Source organism: Culex pipiens, chromosome 1, assembly GCF_016801865.2.
Source record: "Culex pipiens pallens isolate TS chromosome 1, TS_CPP_V2, whole genome shotgun sequence".
NCBI classification, from domain to species: Eukaryota; Metazoa; Arthropoda; class Insecta; order Diptera; family Culicidae; genus Culex; species Culex pipiens.
The window spans coordinates 3,586,039-3,601,904 of record NC_068937.1 but is presented as its reverse complement, the minus strand read 5'-3'; the positions used below and the strand labels follow the sequence as shown (position 1 = coordinate 3,601,904).

General features: G+C 35.1%; 2 protein-coding genes and 1 pseudogene across 3 annotated transcripts; 2 read left to right on the top strand and 1 right to left on the bottom strand.

Moving 5' to 3' along the window:
- Window positions 1–2,294: 2,294 nt before the first annotated feature.
- On the top strand, window positions 2,295–3,513 carry LOC120432237 (60S acidic ribosomal protein P2). Of its 2 annotated transcripts, none has more exons than XM_039597412.2 (4): window positions 2,295–2,421; window positions 2,687–2,952; window positions 3,049–3,119; window positions 3,324–3,513. In XM_039597412.2, the coding sequence occupies exons 2-3, from the start codon at window positions 2,688–2,690 to the stop codon at window positions 3,114–3,116; spliced, it is 333 nt and encodes a 110-aa protein (XP_039453346.1). In that variant the 5' UTR covers window positions 2,295–2,421; window position 2,687; the 3' UTR covers window positions 3,117–3,119; window positions 3,324–3,513. The 2 variants fall into 2 exon arrangements, with proteins under 2 accessions (XP_039453346.1, XP_039453345.1); XM_039597411.2 differs by having other exon boundaries at window positions 2,317–2,475.
- On the bottom strand, window positions 3,141–14,086 carry LOC120432234 (myrosinase 1-like; annotated as a pseudogene).
- Window positions 14,087–14,198: 112 nt separating this feature from the next.
- On the top strand, window positions 14,199–15,035 carry LOC120432236 (type-1 angiotensin II receptor-associated protein-like). Its single transcript, XM_039597410.1, has 3 exons — window positions 14,199–14,359; window positions 14,416–14,562; window positions 14,631–15,035. Exons 1-3 carry the CDS (start codon window positions 14,315–14,317, stop codon window positions 14,886–14,888), a joined length of 450 nt encoding a protein of 149 aa, XP_039453344.1. The 5' UTR covers window positions 14,199–14,314; the 3' UTR covers window positions 14,889–15,035.
- Window positions 15,036–15,866: the final 831 nt, after the last annotated feature.

Genomic DNA, 15,866 nt, shown 5'->3' with positions numbered 1-15,866 from the left:
ATTCTAAAATTCTAAAATTCTAAAATTCTAAAATTCTAAAATTCTAAAATTCTAAAATTCAAAAATTCAAAATTTCAAAAATTCTAAAATTCTAAAATTCTAAAATTCTAAAATTCTAAAATTCTAAAATTCTAAAATTCTAAAATTCTAAAATTCTAAAATTCTAAAATTCTAAAATTCTAAAATTCTAAAATTCTAAAATTCTAAAATTCTAAAATTCTAAAATTCTAAAATTCTAAAATTCTAAAATTCTAAAATTCTAAAATTCTAAAATTCTAAAATTCTAAAATTCTAAAATTCTAAAATTCTAAAATTCTAAAATTCTAAAATTCTAAAATTCTAAAATTCTAAAATTCTAAAATTCTAAAATTCTAAAATTCTAAAATTCTAAAATTCTAAAATTCTAAAATTCTAAAATTCTAAAATTCTAAAATTCTAAAATTCTAAAATTCTAAAATTCTAAAATTCTAAAATTCTAAAATTCTAAAATTCTAAAATTCTAAAATTCTAAAATTCTAAAATTCTAAAATTCTAAAATTCTAAAATTCTAAAATTCTAAAATTCTAAAATTCTAAAATTCTAAAATTCTAAAATTCTAAAATTCTAAAATTCTAAAATTCTAAAATTCTAAAATTCTAAAATTCTAAAATTCTAAAATTCTAAAATTCTAAAATTCTAAAATTCTAAAATTCTAAAATTCTAAAATTCTAAAATTCTAAAATTCTAAAATTCTAAAATTCTAAAATTCTAAAATTCTAAAATTCTAAAATTCTAAAATTCTAAAATTCTAAAATTCTAAAATTCTAAAATTCTAAAATTCTAAAATTCTAAAATTCTAAAATTCTAAAATTCTAAAATTCTAAAATTCTAAAATTCTAAAATTCTAAAATTCTAAAATTCTAAAATTCTAAAATTCTAAAATTCTAAAATTCTAAAATTCTAAAATTCTAAAATTCTAAAATTCTAAAATTCTAAAATTCTAAAATTCTAAAATTCTAAAATTCTAAAATTCTAAAATTCTAAAATTCTAAAATTCTAAAATTCTAAAATTCTAAAATTCTAAAATTCTAAAATTCTAAAATTCTAAAATTCTAAAATTCTAAAATTCTAAAGTTCTAAAATTCTAAAATTCTAAAATTCTAAAATTCTAAAATTCTAAAATTCTAAAATTCTAAAATTCTAAAATTCTAAAATTCTAAAATTCTAAAATTCTAAAATTCTAAAATTCTAAAATTCTAAAATTCTAAAATTCTAAAATTCTAATATTCTAAAATTCTAAAATTCTAAAATTCTAAAATTCTAAAATTCTAAAATTCTAAAATTCTAAAATTCTAAAATTCTAAAATTCTAAAATTCTAAAATTCTAAAATTCTAAAATTCTAAAATTCTAAAATTCTAAAATTCTAAAATTCTAAAATTCTAAAATTCTAAAATTCTAAAATTCTAAAATTCTAAAATTCTAAAATTCTAAAATTCTAAAATTCTAAAATTCTAAAATTCTAAAATTCCAAAATTCAAAAAAAAATCTAAATTGGTCCCTAAAATTGAGCTTAAATGTGTGATATTATTGTTCACAACGATAAAGCTTATTTTTCTGAGTACAATGACCTTTTGAACGACCTCAAAGGATTTAAAATGGATTTTTAGTTCAATTTTTAAAAATTAACTTCACGGCCCTTCTTGACAGAAAAGGTTCTACTTGACAGCTCGCTCCAAGGGGACCATAGTTGATCCATCGAAAAAATGTTGTCTTGCATTAAAATGAATAAAAGTGGTCAGAAATGGTTTTTAATCGTGTTTTTACCGTTGTACATAAAAATGGACATATAGCTTTAGTACCCAATTCCAAAATTCCAAAATTCCAATATTCCGAAAATTTCAAAATTCTTAAAAAAACTAGAAATGGTTGAATTCTAAAATTGGAAAATTTAAAAATTTGAAAATTCTATATATTGATAATCTTAATAAAAAAAAATGTGGCTTAAATCAAGATTTTAAAAATTTAAAGATTCTGAAATTGTGAATTAAAATTTTGATAAAATTGGAAATTGGAAATTTCCAAGATCTAAAATTTCCAGATTTCTAAAAATGTGTCCACGTGGTTTATGCATGGTCCCAAACGGTCCCAAATGTATTAAGCTTACCCACCTTTCAGAATTGATTAATAATTCCTTGATATTTCCATTTCCAAAACAAAATTGGACTACCCAAATTTAAGTAAATTTGAAGCAAATCAATTTTGAGAAGGTTATCGAAAAGTACCCCATTCCTGAATGCCCCCAAGCATTTCTCGGAATGACCACACAGATGTCACTGTCAATTTTGACATTTCGTGTTTCCGGCCAAAAAAGAAGAACGCAAAGAAGACATCCAAGTAAACTTCTCTTCTTGGCTCTCTTTCCCCGTTTGCACTTCAAACAAGTGAGTTGTGTTTCATTTTAGTGCTGCCCTCGTTTCGTGTCGCCAGACTTAAAAGTAAGCTCCAGAGTTGATTGCAAAATAGTTAAAACTGTTGCCCCGGGTCTGAGCTGTGCGAACAAGTTACAGTTTTGTGGATTCGGTGAAGATTTAGTGGCGAAATTTCGAATTTTCCGAGCGACCAGCAACCCGCAACTTTTTCCGCCCATCATGGAAGCCGCCTACTCTGATTGGACCGTTTTCCCCTTTCCGTCGTTTTCTTCCGCAGAATGCGTTACGTGGCTGCATACCTTTTGGCTGTCCTCGGCGGAAACGCCGCTCCGTCGAACGCCGACATCGAGAAGATCCTGAGCTCGGTCGGTATCGAGGCTGACTCGACCCGCGTCACCAAGGTGGTCAACGAGCTGAAGGGCAAGTCCGTCGAGGAACTGATCGCTTCCGGCCGCGAGAAGCTGTCCTCGATGCCGTCCGGTGGTGCTGCCCCGGCCGCTGCTGGTGGTGCCGCCCCGGCCGCCGCCGCCGAGGAGAAGAAGGGTGAGTTTTTGTGGGCGCCATGTGCGACGAATTATTGTGTGTGTTTGACGCGAACCTAACCTTAAACTCTCTTTTGTTTACCTTTTTTGCTTGCAGAGGAAAAGAAGAAGGAAGAGTCCGAATCCGAGGAGGATGACGACATGGGCTTCGGTCTCTTTGAATAAGGGGTAAGTGTCGCTACTCGTCCAACTCAATCTCAAGAATCTTCTCCCCCTTTCAATGATGAATAAACTTATCACCATCTTTCGACTGATCAATCGTGACTGTCAATATAGTTTTGCACACTGATGCGCTTCAAATCTCCCAATTTTTACAACACAAACCAATTTCACCAAGTCTAATCGAAGGCTTTTCCCCTCTCGCTTTTGCAGATTTCCCCGTGGCCACATCGCCGGATGGCTGCTGGTTGCGGTTGCGATGGCGTTTTTGCCCCCGAAAGGGGCAGGACGGCACTGTTCCGTGCAGTGGTACCGGAAGTGTACAAACTATTTATTTCTATGAAATAAATGCCAAAATAAAAAGCAAGAAAAAGAAGGGGGAAACTCCGACCAAAAAAATTGACATGATTCGTTGTTGTGTGTTCTTTTTACGTTGTGAATTGAAAGAAAATCCTAGATTTATCTGGGGGTAAAACTGACCTTTTTTATCCATCTGAATCAATTTTAAACCAAAATCGTTGAAATTTTGAAATAATTGAACTTTCATGTAGATTTATCATAGTTTTTGTTGTCTTCGCTCTTGAAACATTTTTGATTTGTAATTTTGATGTATTTTTTTCTATTTTTCCTGTTGGCTTTCATTTCTGTTTGTGTTTGTTAAATCCTCATTTGATTATTATATATATTTCAGGGCTGAAATTTTTGATCAAAACACTTCTTCAAGTTGTTCAAGTCGAAAACAATTAAGTCTCTTTTCTTTCAACTAAAATCGAGTGAAAGATAGCTCAACCAGGGTTGCCAGGTTGCCAGATAAATCTGGGAATGCCAGATTTTTCAAGTGTCTGCCAGAATAAAGATTCGCCCTTCTCTGTGCCAGATATTGACAGATTTTGCCAGATTTTTTACTTTAAGCCATTTTTGTACAACTTTTTGATTAAAATGAATGAATTTTATTGCAAATAAAATAAAATTGATTGTGTTTTCCTTAGAGATAATGTAACTTATCATTTTTGTGCCCATTAGGATGGCTCGACATGATCGATTTTTCAGAACAAAGTTTTTTCGGTCCCTTTTGGGTCCATGAACAACCCCCCAAAATTTGGGAGCGATTGGTTCAGCCCACACTTTGCGCAAAGCGATTCAATTTTGTATGGAATTTAGTATGGGAAAACCAACTTTTTTGTATTTAATCAGGGTGACCACTAAAATTTCATTTTTGCAATTCCGTCGTGAAACTACTTACTTTTCCTGTCATTCTTGAACAACGAAATAGCCTACTTTTCTGTACCAAAAATAACAGAATCGAATAGCAACACTTTTCAAAATAAATGCTGAAAAGTTCTACTTTTCAGCACTGAAATGAGTGCTGAAAAGTTGAACTTTTCAGCACTTGTTTCGAAAAGTAACACTTTTCAACATTTTTTTGATTTAATCGATTTATTGACAAAATACATGAAAATTTGACTTAAAATTTCACTCAATGGGTGTTTTTCGGAATTGCAAAAAATGTTGTATGGAACTCGTTGCTAAACTTGATTTTTTCAGCACTCTTCGTATTTATCCAACTCGGTGAACCTCGTTGGATAAATGTACGACTCGTGCTGAAAAAAATCCTCTTTTTGCAACTTGTTGCATAAACTACTATTTGTAAATACAGAAACTAAACAACAAATAAAAAAAACTTCAATAATTGAATTTCATTATTTATGATTCAGAGTAGAAACACAAACAATTAATCTTTGAAAAAATAATCGAAAGTTCAACAATACTTATAACTTTCATGTTATTTTTTAAATTGGCAAACGTATAGTTTTTGATACCGTAATCTGGGGTGAATCGGGACTACAGTCTGAATAGGGACAGCAGTTTTTAGAGCACCTAATGCTTTTAAATTTGGAAATGGATGTACACATTTTGTTGGCCTGAGTCTGTTCTAACTGAAACCAACCAGAAAAATCAAAATATTGTGCTACATCATGGTTAAACTGCTGTCCCAATTCACCCTTAAGTGTCCCGATTGACCCCAGTTTACGGTACTTCGTTTCAACTGGAAATGACACAAAGTTAAATATAACTGAACTTAAAATAGCGTTCCAATTTTTTTTTAAACTTCATCATTATTTTTAAACAAAGAATGCTTAAAACATGACTGCTGTTATTATTCAATCAAAGGATTTAGAAAAATGTCAAGGAATGCATAAAAAAACGTTTTTGCCAAGTTCCCTTTTTAATTTTGTAATTTTTGATATTGAATTTTCTAATCAATGTTAATTTATCTAGTGGTCAGTATTTAACTGTTTTTTTTCAATGATAATTCAGTTTGATATGATTTTATATTTTCCCACTTATTTTAAGCAAAATGTTTGAAGACAATTTTTTTTAAATTGCAATAACTGAAAATTTCTTGGATTATTGTTATTTTTTTTGCAATTTCAATATACTATTTATGTTTTCAAAACGAAAAAAGTTTTTAAATTTTGGATTTTATTCGATATTTAAGTTTTCCGAAAACTGAAAATAAGCTTTATCTATGGTAGGTAATTTACCCATACTCACAAAAAAAAGTTCAATGGCAACATTCGGAAAAAAAAACAAATTTTAAATTACTAAATGAATTTAGTTAAACAATTAAAAATATTTACAAAAAAAAAACCATTGCCAAACTCAAGTTAGAATCTGTTTTCAAATATTCAATTATGTGACAAAATTAAATAGAATCATAATTCTAAGGCTCTATTTTTATATCAGTTTTTCATTAACTTTACCTCTTGTTTGATGAACAAAAATTAATAGCGATCATTTGATTCATAAAAAATATTATGAAAATCTGTGTCAAAGACCCCAATATTCATTAAGATTTTGAATGCCTCAAATTTATTGAAATAGTGAAAAGAACCTTGAATTTAAAGTAAGTTACTATAGCAGAAATGAGTGAATTCAATTTGAAAATTGTACAAAATATTACAAAATAATTCAAGAGTTAAAAAATAATTTTCAAACAGGTATGCTCAAAATTCCCGACTTTTCCCGACTTTATGACAAAAAATCATAAATTCCCGACTTTTCCCGATTTTTTGGCGGATTTAGGCGAATTCCCGACTTTTTCCCGACTTTCCCGATTTCCCGACTTGAGTGGCCACCCTGAGTATTTTGATTTTTATAATTTTCAGGTTTCACTCAATTTTAAAACCAATACCGTAGGAGTGTAGCACTGATTGTCCTCTAAAACTTTCTCGAAGAAAGTATGGTTCTATCTCTCTTCTGAAAAAAGATATAGCGTTTTCAAAAGTCCGATTGGAAAATAAGTCAGGAAAATTATATTTCCTGACAACACTGGCAGAACATTTACCTAATATGAGTACGACACTTATTTCTAACTCGTTTCAAGTGCATCCTAGGTAAATGGTGTCTTCTGGAAAGTTGTTGTATATAAACAGGGCCTATCTTTTAAAAATATTGACGCCCATACAACCAGTAAAACCATCTGAATTCTACAAACTTTTGGATTGATTTATACCCTCCCTCCCCTTCACCACTCCGAATTGTTAGATTTCCGTCTGCCAGATTTTGCCAGATTTTATTCGATACTTTGCCAGATTTTTCAAATTTTGACCTGGTAACCCTGTGCTCAACAGAAAGTGAGCAAGCAAGTTTAAGCAAAAGTTTTACAGAATATGTTGTTTAAATAGTAAAAATCAGCTAATTGGATAGACTTAAGAGCGAGTGCTTAACATACCAAACATACGAGAATTTCCCCTAGAAATTAAATTTAGTAGTTTATGGCTTTGATGCAGGGTTAAAAAAAAATAGAAAAACAGCCTAAATGTAGGCCACCACAATATTGTCGGGTGATTTTACTCTAAAACCATCTAAATATATCGAGAAATTAAAAGTGAGAGTGTGTGCAACATGGAGTTAAACTTTCTGTGAAGTTGCTGTGAAGATTACCATAGCACTTTGAAAAGTTTAACTGCATGTTGCACGCACACACTCTCACTTTTAATTTCTCGATACGTTGCATATAGGCAATCAAACGTCAAAATTACCCCCCACTAGAGGGCGCTGAAACTTGGGGTGATGTTTTCATTATAACCTACAGCAAGTAAGTTGGTTTGAAATTTGAAATTGTTTTATTTCATCATAAAATCGACATTTATAGCAAATTATACCATTTGCAGGTAAGAAATAAATAGCTTAATTGATATAAGCGAAAATATTTTTGTGATGGCCAATTTAACCTGTTCATTATCTGATTCAAAATAATGGAATGTTTTAATCAACCAAAACCTAACTAATCAATTGAGAATGTAGATTATTCAAGTGGACAAATATTTTTTAAAGTCACTTCTACCATAAAAGCAAAGCTCTGCTTGAAAAATGGTAATTGTAATGATTTTCAAAATTTGCTATCTAACCTCATTCTCGCGTTTTCAATCCGGATCTCAGAATTTTCAATGAAAAAGGCAACTTAGCAAAAAAATCAAAAAGTCAATCGATAGAAGTTTTTATTTCTTACCTCCTGTTAACTTTATTTTATTCCAAAAGATCAATTTTCTTTTAAAAAACCTTTAAATAGTTTTCACTCGCCTTTGCACTTATCGCACAAAAAAGTAAACGTAACCTTGCACCAAAGTTCTCCTACTCGAATGTAGGTGGCGAATCGAGGTTTTAGCTTTGGTTTTGGGGGCCTATCTCTAGGCGTCAAATGGCAATGTGCCTATTGACAATGCTATTGGCCACTAGATGGCGGAGTTAAAAGCTTTGCGATTGAAAAACGCTTGCTTTGTTCTGGGGGCGAGTAGCGAAAGGTGTTTGCTTTGACAGCTGAAGTTGAAGCTTTCGCCAAAACTAAGCTTTTTTTGTGATTTTCAGATTGTTTTAACCCTAAAGTGTTGATTAAGGTGTCTGAATGTCTGAAAATCAGAATTTTGTTATGGTTTGAAAAAATAAAAAATAAAATAAAAATTTCACCTATGGATCATAGCATTTTTTATTGATTTTTCCAAATATATCTGGAGTTTTTTTTAAAGGTCCAATAAACCAAATTTCCAGTTTTTGCTTTTTGGGTGTTTTTGAAACTGCCTTGAGTCAGGGGTATTAAAAAACATCCAAAAAGCAAAAACTGAAAATTTGGTTTATTGGACCTTTAAAAAAAACTCCAGATATGTACCTACTATTAAATTAAATTTCATAATTTTTTAAAAGAGTATAGTGAAAATTAAATTATTGCAGGAAAATGAATTATTATGCTTTAAATGTATTCATAATCTGTAAATAGGAGGGAATACATTAATACATGTTTCAAAGTGTTTAAAATCTATTTGAAATGTTTATACTATTTTTATCTATCATCGATTACTTTAAAAAAAAGTGAAATGTTAGAAAATATTAGTATTTGAATAGATAAATTTAAAAACGTTTTAATTTGAATTCAAATTTTAAGAATATTCTTTCAATTTATTGAAAAGATATTTTTTTTTCTCAGTTATGTTTTCAATAGGACATTTCAATGTCTCCAATTTACAAAATTTAGTTAGTATATAAGGCTAGTACAAATATTTTAAAAAGTTTTTGTCACCCCCCCCTTCAAAATTGGCCCGAAAAATCAGGGGGCAAAAAAATATTTTTACAATAAACTTCAAAATTTCAATGAAAATTCAAGTGCAACCAGCTGAAATCAAATCAAAATACATTCTCCTGCGTTTAAAATAATTTTTAGCATGTTTGGGTTTATTAAAAAATCTTAAGATTTTTTGAAAATTTTCGATGCAAAATCTTTTTTTCGATACAATTTTTGTTTTTGTCAGATCTTAGATTTTTTGAAAACTAATGATTGCAAAACAACTGAACTAGTGTAAAATGCATTTTAGAACACTTTTTTCATTTAAATGTGAAGACTATGGCTTGTTATTTAAATCCCCCCCCCCCTGGACCTCGGGACAAAAACTTTTTTAAATATTTGCATCGGCCTAACTAATATAACAAATAAGTTGATTTTTTTTTCTTTTAAAGTCCAATAAGGCCGTTGCAAATATTTTTTCAAGTTTATGTCCCTCGACTCTGACCAACGTCGAGGGGGGGGGGGGCAAAAAAATAATAAAAAAGTATAAAAATTGAAAAAAAACGAGCCATGGTTTCAACATTTTAATGAAAAAAGTGTTTTAAAATGCATTATACACCTGTCCAGTTGTCTTGCAATCATAAGTTTCCAAAATATCTAAGTATTGACGAAAATTTTATTTTTTGCGAAAAATAAAATTTTTGCGGTGCTGTACATTGCAATTTCATATAAATTCAAAACTTTTTTAAACAATCCCAAACATGCTAATTATGATCATTGCAGAATAATGCATTTTAGATTGTTTTCAGTTAATTAGACTTCTATTTTCATGGAAATTTTATAGTTTTTTGGAAAAATATTTTTTTGCCCCCCCTTTTCAGAACAATTTTGAAGGGGTGGGCGACATAAACTTTGAAAAATATTTGCAACGGCCTAATCAAAACTTAAAACTTTTGCATTTTGGGTGTTTTGAAACCTTTTTGAGTCAGGGGTATTCAAAAACACTCAAAAAGCAATAAATAAAAAATTGTTTACTGGATCTTTTTTTAACTCCAGGTTTTTACACGAAAAATATCATGGGAAATTACTTCTTAAATTTCGATGAAATATTTATGAAGAAAACAAACTCGAAATACCACGAAATTAATAAAATAACCTGCCTGTGTGGATCAATCGGACGACTCACAATCCAGAGGTCGCCGGTTCAAATCCCGAGGCGGACGCAAAAAAATCTAAGTGTTAATATAGGTATTCGGTGCCCTCTCCCCGTGCCAAACCTTCACACTTAGGAGACCCGGGAGGCGGAGTCTTGTCGCAAAAAGAACGATATACGCCTGTGGAACCGTAGACGAAACCGCAAAGTTTAAGAGGGCCACATTATAAGGTGTTACGTCGATTCCGTTCCGTTGATAACGGAACTTGATTTTGAAAGAATTTTTAATCCTATTTAAAAACTTTCAAGCTTCAATAAAGCTTCCAAATAAAAAACAATTAAATTTTTAGCGTCTTTAAAAATTCAGCAGATATAAATTTAGTTTCTTGATACCGTCATCAGGGGTGAGATTGGGTCATACAAATGGTATTTAAGGTTAAAGAAATATTAAGGAAAATTCATAAATAATTATAATAAGAAATAAATATTTCTAAATAGTGGTGTGTGTATTTCGACCCGGGTGATTTCGCGATGTTGACAGTTGCTTTGGAGAATTTGAACGGTGCGCGTCGCGGTTATCACGCAGGATTTTCGTTGCCGTTTTCGATTGTGTGGGTTTTTCGGTCCGGGCGGTTTCGCGTTTTCGCATTTTATTTGGTTTTATCTTTCCACAGCCGGCTGTCTAAGATTGAATCATTTATGCTAAACTCAACACCAAATAACCGGGAAAAATCTCATCCGCATCCTCCGACTGTTTTCCTTGAGAATGCATAATACATCACACTATTAAACCAAATTTATTGATTATTGGGTCGCATCATCATCCTCTATGTTGAATCCTGGCCATTACCCTTACCCACTAACAAAATCCCAAGTAGAAGTAGTTTTCCGGCACACGTGGGGGTGTGGATATCGTATAGAACCCACCCTTGGTAGCAGCCTGTGCTAACTAACATTCCCGTCCCAATCCCCCGAGATCTACAAACTGACATGGCGGGCGCCGTTGGTGGCCAATGACTGTTACCTATTTGCTTCAGATCTAGTTTTAATGATCTTGATGTTTTATCTTTTCAACGCATTCATACATGCTGTTGATAAGGGAAACACCATTAGATCGTTCAAGCGTATGGTCGGTTGTATTGATAGGATATTACGGTCCTGTTCAGCAACGGAGAAGGACAACCATGGGTGGTCTCTCATGCTCATGCTCATAAATATTTCTAAATAGTATTTTTTTTGGGTTCAAGTTATAACAGACATTATATTCAAAATTCAGGCATTTAAATTTTGTATTTTTTTATTGAGGAGAACAAATTGTTGTTTGTTAACTAATTATTACTTAATTTCTCGGCAAATTAGCCAAATCAAAAGGAGCGCGATGAACCAGCTTAAAAATTTGCCCATTTTATTTCGTACCGTCAACTGTGGGCAAATCGGGACTACAGTTTGAATAAGGACAGCAGTTTTTAGAGAACAAAGTCAATACACCAAATATTGTGAAAAAAACAGCTAAAACAGCAGTCCCCATTCGGCCCTTGTGTCTCGATTTCCCCTATAGATGACGGTAATAATCATTAGTTCACATGTATGAGAAAATTTACAATTTATACTAAAGTTAAAAATGTTACAAAATGAAAGAAAATAATTGTTTTAATAGCATAAATCACAAATTCATAACTGAATCCATAAATACTACTTTTTATAAGCATTTTTTAAATTAAGCATCGTTGTCATATTTCTGAATACACTCAAACCCCGATGATTTGACACCATTTGTTGTCAAACGATCGGGGTCACTTTTTAGTTTGACACCCCTTTTACATGGAGTTCACACACACTACCAAATGTTTGTTTTGATAGTGTGCGTGAGCGCCGTGTAAAAAGTGACAGTTCGTCACTTTTTAGTTTGACTTTGACCAACCAACGGGGTACAAACTAAAAAAGTGTCAAACGAAAAAGTGACCAACCACCGGGGGTTGAGTGTATATTTCATTCTCTTAATTTCGCAATTAAAAAAAAAACAATATTTATATGAAAAATGCTTTAAAATAACATTGCTGTTTATAGGAATTTTGAATTATCCATCCAAAATTGTTTGGCTTTTTTCCTATTTTATCAATCTTTTAGATAAAAAAACCACAATAAAAACAATTCAACCAAAAAGATGATTGGTCTTTCCATAGGCGCACTCGCTTTGCTCGGAATAATCGCATCCGAAAGTGGCCTGTACTCCGGATCGATCATTCTGGTGCGCACAATATTCCGGTAAACCTTGGCGGACATTTTCGCGTACCGCGTTCGGGTTTCACTGCCGAAATCCACGTGGTAAAAGCCAAATTTTTGTCTGAAATTACAATTTTTAGATATTAGAAATTTATGATTCAATAATTTAGAATCTCACGTGTATCCGGCAGTCCACTCAAAATTATCCATCAGCGTCCAAGCGAGAGCGATCCAGCAGCGAGTTCAAATAGGCGTTATGAAAGTCAACCCGCTGATCGTCAACGGTTCCTGGTTTCGTCCCAACCCCGTTCTCCGTGATCCAAAGCGGTGGATTCCCGTACTCGAGCCGGATCCAGTTCAGAATGCTTCGCATTCCGGAAGGGACCACCAGAATCCAGGACTCGGTCGCTGCCCAGCTGGGATCGACTGACGTTAGAACGCCGGAGTCGTGGTCGAACGATGGTGGGTTGGCCGGATTTTGGTCGGGGTTTTTACTGACCAGCTTTGCTGAGTAGAAGTTGAGTCCGAAAAAGTCCGCGAAGCCGCGGATTGAGGCGATTTCTTCGTCGGAGAACTTCGGTAGGCGAGATCCTACGCGGTCTTTCATGATTTGCGGGTAGTCTCCGTTGGTGGAGAAGATCGGGTGGGCAAACCAACCAAGCTGTAAAACATTTCTGATCATTTTATGACAGTTTAGAAGTTTGCGAACTCACGTTGAACTGCATTGCCCACTGGGAAGCTTCCAGATCGTCTTGCGAATCCGATCTCGGTTGATACCACATGCTGGCAAGCGAGATCCCAATGGTTCCGTTCTGAAGCGGTTTGTAGGAGTCGCGATACAATCGGACCGCTTCAGCGTGAGCTTTAAGCAGGTGATGACCACAAATGTAGTTGGAAACTCCAGGTTCGAACTCCTCGAGCATGATCGCTTCACTCTCGCAGAAGTAAGCCGGTTCGTTGAACGTGATCCAGTGCTTCACGCGATCGCCTAACCTTTCAAACACGACGTCAGCGAAGTCCCTGAAGCGCTCTACGATGATCGGGTTCTGCCAACCGCCCGCATCCTGCAGCACTTGTGGAAGCTCAAAATGGTACAGCGTGACCATCGGTGCGATCCCGTTGGCAAGGAGTTCATCAACGAGGCTGCTGTAGTACTCGATGCCCGGCTGGTTGACGAAGTCAACCGTTCCGTTCGGCAAAATCCGCGACCAGGACAGCGAGAACCGATACACGTCCACGCCCAGCTCCTTGACCATCTGGACGTCCCTACGCCACTGGTGGTAGCTGTCGCATGCCACGTCCCCGCTGGAACCGTCTGCGATTAGTTCCGCCCGCTGGTGGGTCAGTCGGTCCCACGTGGACTCACCCTTGCCGTCCGCGTTCCAGCCTCCCTCGATTTGGTACGCCGCAGTTCCGACGCCGAAGCGGAACTCCGGTGGGAATGAGCGTTGGGCAGTGGAGGTTGACCCGAGAAGTTGGAGGAAAATTAGTACGAACATATTCGTGGGGTTTGGAGAAAGCTGGAGTGAAACTAAGACGAGTAGCTTGTTACAGTTGTGGAGCTGTACTTGAAGTGGTATTATTTTCAAACATTGGAGATAAAAAGTGCTCTTTCGAGTGCATAACTTTTCGAAATCATGGTGACGCTTCAATTACGGATGTTAATTTGATAGATATTGTTTAAGTTTCAAACTAAACCTATTATTATCAGTTATCCGTAAAATCGATAACTCAAATTATTAGTTTATGGTTTGACATTGAACTGTTATGCTTGACTGGAGAGTTTTCATTGACGACTCACTGTAATCTTCCTTTTCTCGGTGGCCAGAGGGAAGCAGCAGTCGGATAGGAAAACGAAACGCGAGAACTAACGTTTATTGATGTTGTAAACTCTTATCGTGGTGATCGTAGAAACGGCTGTGTGGACGATCTACGAGTCGTCAAGATGGAAGAGCTTGTCGTCGTCGTGTTTGCCAGAAGGAACCATTTAATTATTGTTCTGAATTCAATCAACGTCACATTTTACAATCAGCAACCAGCAACTGTCCGCTCAAAAGCAAAACATTGCGCACAAGTTGAAACGTCACGCCGACGGCAGCGCCTACTACCCACACACTGTCGCGCGAGCTCACGTTCTCAGCTTCTCGCGTTGCACATCTTTGGCTTCGTCTGACAGACAGGCAGACTCGCTGACTCTGACTAATCGCCTACTGTGTTTTTGTTTTTGGTTCCTTGGCAGCAGGTTGTGCAGTGACAAATTGTGCAAACATGGACATTCAAGCTGCGCTAAATACGCCGCATATTCGCGTCAAGGTGGGAAGAATTTGATTTTTTTTGAGGATTCGTTTTAACGTTTGTCTCCATTTCAGCTGATTGCAGCGATTCACTTCATCTTGACGGTGTTCGCCCTTGAAGGTTACTGGCTGCCCTCGGCCTACCAGTTCTACAACCTTATCTACATTCTGACGCTGTTTTGGGCGATTCACGACAAAGAGTCGACCGATGCGGTTCACATAGTAATGCTTTCTAGTGGCAACAATCAAAACAATTCGGTGACTCACGACTATCTTCTTCTTTCCCGCAGGCATCGCTGGTGAACGGGGCGAGCTTTCTGTTCGATTTGATTGCCATTATTGGGCACTTTCCCAGCGTGGGCGGGATATTCTCGGTGGTGTTTGCGATCTTCAACCTGGCGCTGAGGCCGTTCACGCTGCTGCTGCTGCACCGGGAGCTGACCGAGCGGGGCGGCAGCATGAGCTTTGGGGCGGGCCGATCCGGCGACAATCCGACCAGCTACGAGGACATTGACCGGCCGCATCAGTCGTTCTCGCCGGGGGTTTAGAGAGGGGAAAGAGGATTTTTTGTACTGTAAATAACGAAAAACACCAAAAATAACTGCTGCTAACGGTGAGGGAGAGAAGAAATCTTTATTTGACACTGATTAATTATTATTAAACTTTAAATAAAAATGATTGATGTTTCAATAGTCGATTGTTTCTTAATTTTCATTTGATTTCCAAGAAATATTTGTATATCGCCAGCAATCTTGACAATATAATTCATGAAATAGAGAAATGAATCAATAGATTCATTTTTCTGCGCATGTGCTGTTCATTGGATGAACTACTTCCTTCATCCGAATTCACTTTATTGTCACTGCCTTCAAAAAATAAATGTTGATTATAGAATATTTAAAAAAAGTTTTTTTAAGAGAAAATCTGCTAAAGGTTTCAAAATTTATTAAATTTTTGCAGATATGAAGTAAAAAGCATGATGTAAAAGAACAAAAAATAAATTTAACTATTGACTGTCTCTTTCCTTTTATTATTCTCGATTTTCCACCCTCTTGCCCACACTGACTGTCCAACCGCAGCCGGTTACAAATTGCCTACTCTCCGGGCGCATTCCACAACCTCTGCTCTGTTCACCTCGATGAATTTGACCTCCCGGGGCGTGAAACCAGAAACCGAATCTAACCGCTATCATGTCTGATAAGATACCAGCCAGCCGGCAGCAGTCACTAAGTCATCCGAGAAGCGCTACATCCTATCACTTCCAGTCGATGTATCATCAACCCTACTCCTTCTTCAACAAAAGGGGTGACCGTTTTATCGGAGAAAAAACACATTCCCGGAGACCTCCCCGGTGTGATGACACTTTGCTCTTTTTCATTGGCCTTTTCTTCTTGTGTGGTAGTGAAGTGTGTCCACGTGGTTCTCGAAAGCGAAGAAAATCCTCCCCAATTTGGATCTTCTCTATCCAATCAATTTCGGAGAGTGGCGAAAACGGCGGGAACGTGCAGCGATGGTAATTTGACTTT